General features: G+C 40.7%; 1 protein-coding gene across 1 annotated transcript in view; it reads right to left on the reverse strand.

The window, feature by feature from the left end:
- Window positions 1–13627, reverse strand: part of LOC102125936 (O-acyltransferase like protein-like) — a 76361-nt gene that overhangs the window by 49467 nt on the left and 13267 nt on the right. The window contains exons 2-3 of the mRNA XM_005586562.4: window positions 2138–2277; window positions 434–512 (exon numbers count right to left, since the gene is read on the reverse strand). Coding sequence (XP_005586619.3) covers window positions 434–512; window positions 2138–2277 — 219 coding nt within the window. The remainder of the gene's footprint in view (window positions 1–433; window positions 513–2137; window positions 2278–13627) is intronic.

A 13627-nucleotide genomic window follows, 5' to 3' on the forward strand; every position in this document is an offset into this window, starting at 1 on the left:
ATCCATTACAACATGTTGACTGCACACAGTCCTCGTTCAGAATGGCCTCTGGATATGGCAGGTGGCAGATTGCCACACACGGGCCAGGGCACAGAACACTCACAATATTGAAACCAAACACCACCCACCTTCTTTCTTCAGCCTAACCAGGCAGCTGTGGGTGAGGAAAGATTGTTTAACTTCACATTTTTGTTACATAAAGATTCAGCTCTATCTTTTCCTTATAGTCTCCCTTCCTACCGACTCCATTACTATGCCACCATCTTTACCCTTGAACCCCTCAAACCTCCATTAGGCTCAGTTTATTGGATTGATCACGATGAAAGAGTGTTTCAGTCCTGAAGGAATTACCTTTCTTGGTTCTAAGGAGCTGGGGTTTTTCCAACATTACGCTGTGAGATGATAGTTTCACTAGATATTCTTTTGTACCTACCCAGCCGAGACATCAGAGTCACATCCTCTTCAGCACAAGAATCAGGGACACACACGCCCACACTGTAGTCAGTCCCACCCTGGGAAACACAATGCCACAATGTTCTTTCATTTTGGCATTCATAACATATATGCATGATCATCCCAAGTAAGTTTGCTGCTAAATAATCAGATTGGGAGTGGGAGAGAAGGATGTTGAAAGAAGAAGTGTTCCAACTTCTTAAAAGATGACTTTTCCATTACTGAGTGGTTCAAGTGAATTTCCAGAGCATCGGACACATGCATATTTTTTTTAAAATGCCTCAAGGCTTAATGTAGGTGATTCTTTAAAAAGCAACCAGTAGTTTTGGATAATCTGCCCCACTGCCTCTCTCTTCCAAATGAAAGGTCATTAAGAGTTGCATCTCCTGCAATTTTCAATATAATTTCCAAGTTGCCATTAATTGGTGGCAGGACACATTGTATCAAATAAAGATTTTATTAACAAATCAAGCCAATAACTAGAATGCCTGTCCCGATAAAGAAAACATCAAAGTATAAATAAAACATTCTGGGATGATTCTTCTAAACACATAATTTAGAGGATTGTGTAGGCCTGACCTTTTTCTCCAGTATCAAAACCATTAATCTGCTTTGAAAATGACATTTGTATGCACTGATTAATCCCTCAAGCAATCATTATCCCAACCCTCAGCAGGACAAATGGAGCTAGGTGGTCATCTCTCTGTCTCCACAGCGAACCATTCTAAGATCATTTTATAGCATTAATATCAGAGAGCTTGGATTTCTTATTGTTAATTTATACAACTGTTATTAGCCAACTTGTAATGTAATTTTCCTTTAGTACTGTGTGACACACATCAAGTCTATCTTTGTATTTCATAACAGGCTATGCTGTTCCTAGTTTTGTTTTCTGTTTTTGTTTTTGTTTTGTTTATTTGTTTGTTTTATTTGTTTTGTTTTGTTTCTGAGCAATAAAAGGATTAACATGCTTTGAAGATAGTCCTGCAAATTTGGTCAACTGATTTAGTAATGTTTTCATAAAAGTCATGGCCCGTCTGCTAGGATAACCTCAAATTCATGTTTAGAGTTCTGTTTCTGAGAAGAGTTAAGGGTAATGGGAAGTCCTCCCTGCCTCTGGTATTCTAAAAGCTGTTGATGAGTCAGGAGTGTGTGGAAAGCTCCTTGACTTAATCCACCTCATACCAAGTAATGATGCGGTTCCCTGACAGCAAGGATACAGAATGGGGACTTTGTCTGGGACCAAATCCAAATTTTGAGGTCCTTTAGTAAAGGAGAGTCCCTACTGGACCCCAGCAGAGAAGGGCAGAAGAGAGCTACCAGCAAACTCAAAATAACTCTCAAAAAGAGAGCCATAGCATTTGAAGCTATAGAAGCTGCTGGCCAGCATTTGACCTTGGATTCCCTGTGAAAATTGTCCAGAGGTCTTGCTCCATACAATGTGGTAGAAGGAATATCTCAAGTCCTATGTGGTTTGTGAACAAGAGTCTCGTTTAATGTCTCACACTCAAGATGCTGAGCAGGTTTCTGCCAAGTATTTAAAATTTAGTTTTTATTTTTTGCAAAACATCGTAACAGTTTTTTTTTTTTAATTATGAAAAGGAATCAATGGAGTTGTATTTTATTCTATATCATGACATTCACTTGTCCTTCAAGAGCAAGTGTGCAGGTCCCCCATACTCACCTGCAGTATGTGAAGCTTGCAGTACTGCCCTCGGAAGTTCCCCTTGGGAGCATGGGTGGAAAGACACTCGCTGTATGATCCCAGCCTGTCCATGTTTCCATTAAGAATGTTGCTCCCAAGCTTCCCCAGAGAGTCATACACTGAATTGCAAGGAAAAAGAAGTTTGCAAAATTACCTTTCTGGAGTCACTTTTAAATAAATTGATAGGTACTAAGTTCTACCTTCTGAATCTATCAAACTTATGTGACTGAAAAAGAAGAGAAAGAGATCTAGTCAGATGCTACTCTTTGAGCCTATGTTTTACATACATAGCCCCTCTCATCATGCTGGGAGAACAATGATGTGATTTTTTGTGCTATTACATTGTCTGCCAACAGTTGCTGAAAAAGATGAAGAGTTTGATTTCTTTTAAAAAACAAATGCTTTCTGGGAAGTGAAAAGGTATAACTAAAATGTGGTAGCTTTTCTTTCTCCTCTGCATATACCCAGGAGAAAATACTCATGTTTTTAAAAATTTTTATCCAGTTTTGTGGGACCTTACTTTGGAGACAGTTCATTTTTTCTTTTTTCATTTAACCTTAGAAGCAGAAGAGTGGAGTGATCAACTCCACAGTTCATGGCATTTTCAGCCCTGGTCCTGCAGAGTCTTTTTTGTTTGTTTATGCTTATTTATGGCCTTTATTCCTTCATTTTAAAAAATTCATTTCCTTTCATCTTTCTTCATCTCTTCCTTTCCTTTTCTCAGATTCCCCTCACTCCATGTATGTGTGCTGTGTATCCTCTTATTTGTAGGTACTCTTGTTTTGTGTATGTGTATCTGCCATATGTGTGAATGGTTTTGTGCTTCCACTCTCCCACTGTTTCTATATATGTCACACAGTGCTACATTTTTACAATTTTATGTGTATCTAGTCCAGGGCCACTAACTTCTGTATAATAATGCATCACCACCTTTGACTTAACTATTCCCCTGATGATGGATGGATAGATGATTCCAACCCACAGAAATACACAGTGGTCACTCCTCATATGTGTCCCTTTATAGAACAACATGAAGATGGAGCTCAGATTCTACCCGTGAGTGGAATTGATGAATGATAAGCACACAAATACTTAGTCTGTGTTAATCCAGCGAGATTGCTCACTAGAGGGACTCCTTCAATCTATATCGCCCAGGGATGCTGGCTCTTTTTGTTGTTGTTGTTCTTTTTTGCTTTGTGCTGTTTAGCTTTTTAATTTTTGGCAGTTAATGGATATAAAATGGTATTTAATTACTGCTTTGATTTTCATTTATCTAATTACAAATGAGCCAAGGTATTTTTATTGATCAGTCAGCCATTTAAATGTTCTCTTCTGAACCCATGTGTCCTTTGCCAATTTTTTATAGATTTTTTTCTTTGTGGTTTGCCAGAGCTGCTTATTATTCTATATATTGATTCTGTCTGTCTGAGTCATTGAAAGTAGATATTCTGGCAGTTCTCTGTCAGTTGACATTTCCATGATGTCTTTCATTGAACAGAAACCCATACTTTTGGTATCATGAACTCCACCAATATTTTGCTTATTGATTGTGCTTTTGGTGTTTTCCTAAGAAATTATTCCCCATTCATAGGTCACAAAAGGATTTTCTAATATTACCTCCTGCTGTCTTTATAGTTCTACCTTGTGTATTTAGGTCTTTAATCCATCTGAGTCATGGTGCATTTTTTTTTTCCCTCCAAAAGGTGGGCTGGTTATCCCAAAACCACCTCTAAATAGTTTTCCCTTTCATCATGGATTCATGGAGCAAGTTTCTTCTTATATCCAGGTCTCGTATATACATGGATCTGCCTCTGAGCTCTCTGGTTTATTTTGTTTATCTGAGATGACACTGCCTACAGAGCATGTACGGCCAATGCAAAATGACAACACAGGGCTGCTTGTTTAAAAATGTTTAAGAATTTGAAGATGATGACAGCAAATCACACTTCAGCCAAGCATAAGGCTCTTTTAAGAGTAGGTCCCTGTGTGACTGCAGGAATTGCATGCCCTGGAGGCAGCCCTGATTCTAGCACTGGACTAGATACACATAAAATTGTAAAAATGTAGCACTGTGTGACATATATAAAAATAGGAGAGTGGAAGCACAAAACCATTCATACATATGGCAAATACACATACCCAAAACAAGAACACCTACAAATGAGAGGATACACAGCACACATATATGGAGTGAGGGGAATTTGAGAAAGGGAAAGGAAGAGATGAAGACAGATGAAAGGAAATGAATTTTTTAAATGAAGGGATAAAAGGCATAAATAAGCATAAACAAAACCATATGGTTTTTATTATTATAGATTTGTATTATATCAGGCATTCTGCCTTTAGTCTTTTTTTTTTTCAAAATGGATCTAGTTAGTCGTGGACCATTAATCATGTATACAAATTTCAGAAAAAGTTTGCTGAGTTCTTCAAAACATCCAACTAGACTATTGACTTAAATTTGCTTTGAATTTTTACATTAATGTTGGGGAAGAATTGACATTATTTTTATACCAAGCCATCATTGGAGACCATGCTATTTATGCAAATCCTTTTGTGTCCTTATAATTTTACTTTTTTTTGCTTGGTAAACTTAAAACAGATTACATAAAATAACTCCTAAACAGAGTACAGTTGGCTATTTTCTGTGGTATTTTATTTTCAGTTTATATTTTCTTTTTTTTTTTTTTTTAAACGGAGTCTCGTTCATCACCCAGGCTGGAGTACAGTGGCGCTGTCTTGGCTCACTGCAAGCTCCCCCTTCCAGGTTCGCACCATTCTCCTGCCTCAGCCTCTCAAGTAGCTGGGACTACAGGCACCCGCCACCACGCCCGGCTAATTTTTTTTGTATTTTTAGTAGAGATGGGGTTTCACAGTGTTAGCCAGGATGGTCTCGATCTCCTGACCTTGTGATCCACCCGCCTCGGCCTCCCAAAGTGCTGGGATTACAGGCATGAGTCACCACGCCCAGCGACTCAGTTTATATTTTCTAATTGATTGTTGCTGGCACAGAAATATGCTATTGATTTTTATAATTTGTTCTGATATTTGGTGAATTGGCTGAACTTTCTTATTAGTTCTGCAGTTTTATTTCTCCCTCTCATAATCCTTATACCACATCTTTTTTCCTCTTCTAGTTTTGGAATTAAAGTTATAATCAAATTTACAAAGTGAGTTGGGCAGCTTTCACACTTTTTTGCTTTCAGGAACAGCTGTAATGATTATCGGCTGCCAGGGTTAGTGATGTTGAGGGAAGTAGGTTATATATGGCTGTAAAGGTGTAACCCAATGGAGAACTTTCTAGTGATGAAATTGTTCTGAATCTTGGTTGGAGTGTGGCTTACGTAAATCTACACATGCCATAATGACATAGAACTATATCCACAGATTATATCAACATCAATTTCCTTTCAAAAAAATATTGTACTATAGGTCAGGCAAGGTGGCTCACACCTGTAATTCCACTTTGGGAAGCCAAGACGGGTGGATTGCTCAAGTTCAAGACCAGCTGGGGCAATGGTGAAACCCTGTCTCTACAATACAAACAAAACAAAACAAAACAAAAAATTAGCCAAGCATGGTGGTACATGCCTATAGTCCCAGATACTCAGGAGGCTGAAGTAGGAGGATTGTTTGAGCCCAGGAGGCAGAGGTTGCAATGAGCTGAGATTTTGCCACTACACTCCAGCCTGTGTGACAGAGTGAGACCCTGTCTCAAAAAAAAAAAATGCTGTAATTATGTTTGACACAATTGGGGAAAACTGGATGAAAGATATGTGAAACCCTTCTTGTTCTGTGTTTTCATAGATTTTGTATTTGTCTATTTGGCATTCACTCATTCATCACTCAATTGTGTTAACTACATTTTCTTATTTTCTGTATTTGTCAAGCTCTGACATGTGTGGCCTCGCTGACTGAGAAGAGACTGCCCCTCCCATGGCTACCCAATTCTTAGAAGGAGCAAAGGCTCATCCTAGGAGCATACCTTTAACATGGAAATGAATCAATCCAGAGCACATGACCCCAGCTATCGCCTTTATCAAACTCTCACACACCAAGTCAATGTTCCTCTGCCCTAAAGCACCCCAGAGCCAGGTGCCAGACAATCTGAAATCACCCGTGTTACCCAGAGCCCACCTATAGTATTCAGACCAGCCGGTCCTGCACTGTTCACCCTGCTCTGCCTGGCTTCCCTTCAGAAACCCCGACAAAGGCAGTGACCTATGCTTCTCCTTCACCCTCCTGCCTCCTGGCCAATTGTATGCTTCCCCAGGTGGCTCTGTGTGGCATGGCAGGCCCCTCCCGTGTGGCATGGCAGGCCCCTCCTTCCAGGAAATGCGAGTAATAAAAATCATCTTTTTTTTTTTTTTTGAGACAGTCTCACTCTGTTTCCCAGGCTGGAGTGCAGTGGCATGATCTCGGCTCACTGCAACCTCTGCCTCCCAGGTTCAAGCAAGTCTCTGCCTCAGCCACCCGAGTAGCTGGGATTACAGGCACCCATCCACCACGCCCAGCTAATTTTTTTGTATTTTTAGTATTTTTTTGTATTTTTAGAGATGCGGTTTCACCATGTTGGCTGGGCTGGCCTTGAACTCCTGACCTCATGATCTACCTGCCTGGGCCTCCCAAAGTGCTGAGATTATAAGCGTGAGCCACCACGCCTGGCCTAAAAATCATCTTTCAATGGCATTGTCCTTTCAGTGGAGACACTAAGTCATTTCTATAAATTAAAATCCCATGGGTACAACTGATACATCACTGAACTATTCTTGCAACTTCCTGTGCACCTATAATTATTTAAAATAAAAAGGTTTAAAAAAGTAAAGTGAGATGGGCAACTTTCACACTTTCGAAGTTTGCTGGAACAACTGGGATTGTATATTGTAAGAAGTTGGGTAGAATGGAACTGTTTCAACCATCATAGTCTATAATTTGGTGAGAAGAAAGGTCTTAATTTCAAATGCTTTTCCATTTTTCTATTTCTTTTTGAACCATTCAAAATTTTTAAAATTTATTCATTTTGTTTTGCTTTCCGAATATTCATTTATTATTTTTTATTCTTTGTTGTATCTATATTTACTCATTTTTCATTCTTCAGTTTTTATTTGTATCTTTTCTCACTTGTCCTCCTTCACTATTGCTTGAGAACTCTAACAATCAGCTTTTGGTTTTGCTAACCTTGGTATTCTTTATGGGTTTGTTTCTTTTCTGTCTCATTGATTTCTGACCTTTTTTTTTTTTTTTTTGAGATGGAGTCTTACTCTGTCACCCAGACTGGAGTGCAGTGGCACCATCTCGGCTCACCGCAACCTCCACCTCCTGGGTTCAAGGGATTCTTCTGCCTCAGCCTCCGAGTAGCTAGGACTACAGGTGCCCGCCACCATGCCCAGCTAATTTTTGTATTTTTAGCAGAGACAGTGTTTCACTGTGTTGGCCAGGCTGGTCTGACCTTATTTTTATTATGTCCTTATTGTTTCTTTGAGATTGATCTGTTTGTCTTTTATAAATTTATTGAGTTGATTGCTTAGCTCATGTTTTCAAACTTTCTTATGTCCTTGTAACAGGTATTGAGAGCAAGGAATTTTCCTCTAAGTACTGCTATATCTGTATCTAAATTTTGATGTCTGGTGTTTTCATTATCATTCAGCTCTAAGTGTGTGTGTGTGTGCACTCACACAACTTTCCCATGCACTTTCTTTTTTTTTTTTTTTTTTTTACAAAGAGTTAGCTGGTAATATAATATTTAGTTTTCATACAGAGAAGATTTCTCTTTCAGCTTTTCTTCTGTAATTTTGAAGTCTGATGTCAATCTGATTGCTGTTCTCTCCAGAAGTTTTTAGAATTTCCTCATTGCTTCTAATATTCTTAATTTTATCTCTACTGACATATACTCAGGTGTAAATTTTCTTTATTTATTTTAGCGTACTATAAACCCTTTCAACCTGATATTTTTAATCTTCCTTTAATTCCAGAGAAAGTATTGTCATTATGTGTTCAAATATTGCCTTCTTCCATTTGCTTTGTTACATTTCTCCTTTTGGTTTCTATTATCCAACTGTTGGCACCTTTAGCCTCAATATTCTTTGGTTTTTCTTTCTTTTTTTTTTTTTTTTTGAGACAGAGTCTCGCTCTGCCGCCCAGGCTGGAGTGCAGTGGCGTGATCTTGGCTCACTGCAAGCTGCGCCTCCCGGGTTCACGCCATTCTCCTGCCTCAGCCTCCCGAGTAGCTGGGACTACAGGCGCCCGCCACCTCGCCCGGCTAGTTTTTTTGTATTTTTTAGTAGAGACGGGGTTTCACTGTGTCAGCCAGGATGGTCTCGATCTCCTGACCTCGTGATCCGCCCGTCTCGGCCTCCCAAAGTGCTGGGATTACAGGCTTGAGCCACCGCGCCCGGCCTTGGTTTTTCTTTAACCTTCACATCTCTTTATCCTTTCCTGCACTGTTTTGAGAGATCTTCAAACTGATCTTCCAACTCACTAATTTTTCTTGGCCTCTATCCATCTTACTATCTATCCTATCTATTTCGTTTTGATTTCAACTGTTCCTCTTGACTTTTTATGATTTTTTTTTTTTTGTGCTTTGTATCAGTCATATTCTCCCTTATCTCTGATTACATTTATTGGGCTTTTTTATATTTCTGATGACCCACCTGTTCCAATCATTCAGCTTCACGTAGTACACATGTTCTTCAGTCCAGTGTCCCTCTTTTATGTGCCTGCTCCTCAAGGATTTGGGTGTGTTGGCTTGTGCACTCTTATACTCTTTGTCTGGTTAAGTGCATGTGTTCAAGAACATGTGACAGCCCAGCCCCCAGAGTGTGTGCTGCCTCAGAAATGTAAAGAGTGCAGAGAAGACAGCACGACCCTCAGGGCAGAAAACCCTGGCACACGGAATCAGCGGCAATCCCAGCCCTGCCGAACAACTCTCTCAGTCTGGAATTTTCCCTCAAATTATCTGAAAGAAGCAGCACCGAGAAGACATAATCTCCTGCTACTGCGATCCCCCAGCTCCTTAGGGAAGAAAGAGAACCGAAGGCAGAGGCCAGAAGGGTGAATGAATGAGTGAATGACCAGGCTGGGATTACAGGCACCTGCCACCATGCCTGGCTAATTTTTGTGTTTTTAGTAGAGATGGGGTTTCACCATGTTGGTCAGGCTGGTCTCGAACTCCTGACCTCAGGTGATCCACCCGCCTTGGCCTCCCAAAGTGCAGGGATTCCAGGCGTGAGCCACCGTGCGTGGCCCAGTTGGAGTTTTTCAAGCTTGATGACTATGGTCCATTTGACTTCTTTCCCTTAAAATTACATGGCAAGACGAATGTTGCCAGGACTCAGGCAGATCTGTGCATTGTGACAATAACAACTAACATGTAGGCCCTAGTGTGTGCCAGGCATGTTTTGAGTTGCTTTCCGTCCATTGTCTCATTTAACCCTAACATAACTGTGTAACGTTATGAGCTAAGTAATCATTATAGTCCCCATTTTACAGATATGGAAACTGAGGCACAGGGAGGTCATGTCACTCACTCAAGGTCACATGACCAGTACAGGGTAGTAGAGTGAGAAAACTGAGGCTCAGAAATGATAAGTAATATGCACAACAACAGAAACCTAACTCCTTTTAATTGCTAGCAAGAATTAGAGCTGTGTATTCAAACCCAGTTTAAGCAGAATTCATAACCTCTTACTCTTTCAAATAGACACAAGGACCCAGTTTTTACTTGTCAGTTTGGAATATAGATTCTTAGGCATAACTAAAGATGATGGTATTCTTTAGAAGGAGTGGGGAGAAAACCCCAATAAAGCTTGTGAAATGACCCTGCTCCTCCTGCATTTCTGTCTTAACTACTACAGTTGGATTTCTGAGATTTAATCTGGAAATCAGGTTGAAGGAACTGCATTTTGCTTACATATGTGCTTTAAAAAAAAAAGAAAGAAAAACAAAGGGAAATATGTAGGCCGAGTGCAGTGGCTCATGCCTGTAATTCCAGCACCTTTGGGGGCTGAGGCAGGTGGATCGCTTGAGCCCACAAGCGCAAGACCACCCTGGGCAATGTGGCAAAACCCTATCTCTCTACAAAAAATACAAAAAATTAGCCAGGCATAGTGGCTTGCACCTGTAGTCCCAGCTACTCAAGAGACTGAGGTGGGTTACCTCACCAGTGGAGGTCAAGGCAGCAGTGAGCCATGATCACACCACTGCACTCAAGCCTGAGAGAGAGAGTAAGACTCTGTCTCAAAAAAAAAAAAAAAAAAAAAAAAAGGGAATATGTTATTTTGAAAACCTCCTGGTCCTAACTTGACAAACAGTACTTGCTGAGTTCACCGGGTTAACTGGCTTTTGAGGAGCCTTCGCCTCTTCTCCGGCCAGTTCCACTGCGTCAGACCACTTGGGCTCAGCCAGTGGGTGATTATCAGTGACCTCTTTTCCATAGGTTTTCATTATTCCAGGTTTTTGCTGGAATGAGAATTACTGACCCTCCCATTTTCCTTCCAATGAGTTTGAGTCTCCTTGTCTCTCACCACACTCAGAACCTTAGAGCTGGTGTGCAACTTGGCCGTTTACAGCCATCGGTGATCTTCTAGACTGAGATGAACCACAAGACTGACCATGTCCCTCCCCTCCTTTAAACTCTTCAAGGCCCCGTGAACATAGTTAAAAGATAAGGAGAGAACACGGTCACTATATTTATAACTTAGATAAAGAATTGCATTCAGAACACATAAAGCACCCTTACAAAGCAAACTTTTTTTGTTTTGAGGTGGAGTCTTGCTCTGTTGCCCAGGCTGGAGTGCAGTGGTGTGATCTCAGCTCACTGCAACCTCCACCTCCCAGGTTCAAGCAATTCTCCTGCCTCAGCCTCCCAAGTTGCTGGGATTACAGGTGTGCACCACCACACCCAGCTAAGTTTTATATTTTTATTTTTTTTATTTATTTATTTATTTTTTTATTTTTTTATTTTTTTTGTTGAGACAGAGTCTCGCTTTGTCACCCAGGCTGGAGTGCAGTGGCCGGATCTCAGTTCACTGCAAGCTCCGCCTCCCGGGTTTGTGCCATTCTCCTGCCTCAGCCTCCCGAGTAGCTGGGACTACAGGCGCCCGCCACCTCGCCCGGCTAGTTTTTTGTATTTTTTTTTTTTTAGTAGAGACGGGGTTTCACCATGTTAGCCAGGATGGTCTCGATTTCCTAACCTCGTGATCCGCCCGTCTCGGCCTCCCAAAGTGCTGGGATTACAGGCTTGAGCCACCGCACCCGGCCAGTTTTATATTTTTAGTAGAGATGGGGTTTCACCATGTTGACTAGGCTGGTGTCAAACTCCTGACTTCACGATCCACCTGCCTCAGCCTCCCAAAGTGCTGAGATTACAGGCGTGAGCCATGGTGCCCGGCATAAAGCAAACATTTTTAAAACGCCAAAGAAATGATTTAAAATCCACAAAAGCTACGAACAGGAAACCCTTGGAGAAGGAAATCCAACTGACTAATAAATAGGAGAAAGTTGTTCAGTCTTGCCAGTGAACAGCAATTAGATATTCTACTTACTGTATTGGTTGAAATTTTAAAGGTTAATACAATTAAGTATTGGTGAGTGTCCAAAATTCATGTGTTGGAAACTGAGTCCCCAATGTACCAGTATTGGAAGGTGAGGTCTAATAAGAGCTCATTAGGCCTGATAAGAGACCTAATAATGGACTAATGTCATTATTGCAGGACCAGGTCACTTGTGTAGAGAGTGGGTTATTATAAAAGCAAGCCTGGTTCCTTATGCTTTCTCTCTCATTTACCTTTCCACCTTCCACTGCGGGATAACACAGCACAAAGTCCCTTACCAGATGCCGACACCATGTTCTTAGACTTCCCAGCCTCCAGAACTGTGAGAAAATAAATCTCTTTTCTTTATAAATTATCTAGTCTATGATATTCTGTTATAGTAGCAGAAAATGAACTAAGACGGTAAAAATATGAATACATTTATTTATTTTGATAGAAACAAGGTTTTGCTGTGTAGCTCAGGCTGGTCTTGAACTCCTGAGCTCAAGCAATCCACCTGCCTCAGCCTCCCAAAGTGCTGGGATTACAGGCGTGAGCCACCACACCCTGCCTGAAGAAATTTTTTTGGTCTCCTGGAAGCCATTCTCTCTCCTTAGTAAGCAACTAGATTTTCTTTTAGAGAATACCACTGCCCAGCTGTGCACAATCTTGACCAAAAAATCAAGGTGCTCTGTCCTCTCATTACAGAGGCCAAAGGGGTCCCTGGAAGCCACTCCAAGCCTTACTGCCCATCACTGTGACACACAGTCAACCCTCTGCCAGGACTTTAGTGGAGTGAGAAAGGTCCCAAAGCCAAGCTTGGGCTCCACTCATCCGCCAGGAAGCAGGTCTTTAGCCTTTCCCTGCCTCCTCTGAGCTGGCCCATACTTTGCCAATAGCTTTCCTTTATGTTGAAGTTTGCCAGAGTCAGTGTCTGGGGTTTAGCCAAAGACTCCTTTCAAACTACGAGGCACAGTGATCCAGCAAGTCAGCGTCTCAGAATCTGCCCCAGGGATACACACATGAGCACACAATGCAAGATGCTTGCGGCAGTAATGCTTGTAATGGCAAAAAATTGGACAGACTGTGAGGTTTAACCATTTCAAAATGCCATTTTGTGGGATAAAACAGTTGAATGTTCACAATTCCAAATAGTTCAACCTCTCTCAGAAAATTGTTAAATGAGCCAGGGGCTTTCATAGTTCATATCTTATTATGCTATGCAAAAACTAAAAAGAGATACATATTTACTGCTGTGGAAATACTCCAAGACGAATTATTATGTAGGGGAAAAAGCAAGTTTAAGAAATACATACATATATATATACACACACACATACACACACAATATAAACATATACTCTCTCTCTCTCTCTTTACATATATATATATTTGAAACAGGGCATTACTCTGTCACCCAGGCTGGAGTGCAGTGGTATGATCTCAGCTCACTACAGCCTTGACCTCCCAGGCTCAAGCAATCCTTCCACCTTAGCCTCCTGAGTAGCTAGGACTACAGGTACACACCACTACACCCAGCTAATTTTGTTTTTTTATTTTTGTATAGACAGGGTCTATACATTATGTTGCCCAGGCTGGTCTCGAACTCCTGGACTCAAGTGATCCTCCCACCTTGGCCTCCCAAAGTGCCGGATTACAGGCCACCATGCCTGGCAAGAAAAATAAATACATTTTTTAAACGTAAAAAATTATATCTTTCTAGTACATACCAAAAAGAGGAAGGAGAAAATTCTAGAAAAATTTATACCTCATTGATAACAGTTATTATCTAGGAAAGGGACTGGTATTTGAATGAGGGAATAAAAAGGTCTTGAACTTTGTCTGCATTATTTAGATTCATTTACAGTGTGAACAAAATCATGTATTATTTATGTAATAATCTGTAAAAATTTTTGAATCAGTATGCTTCTTAAATTCT

This window comes from Macaca fascicularis, chromosome 18 (genome assembly GCF_037993035.2).
Source record: "Macaca fascicularis isolate 582-1 chromosome 18, T2T-MFA8v1.1".
Classification (NCBI taxonomy): domain Eukaryota; kingdom Metazoa; phylum Chordata; class Mammalia; order Primates; family Cercopithecidae; genus Macaca; species Macaca fascicularis.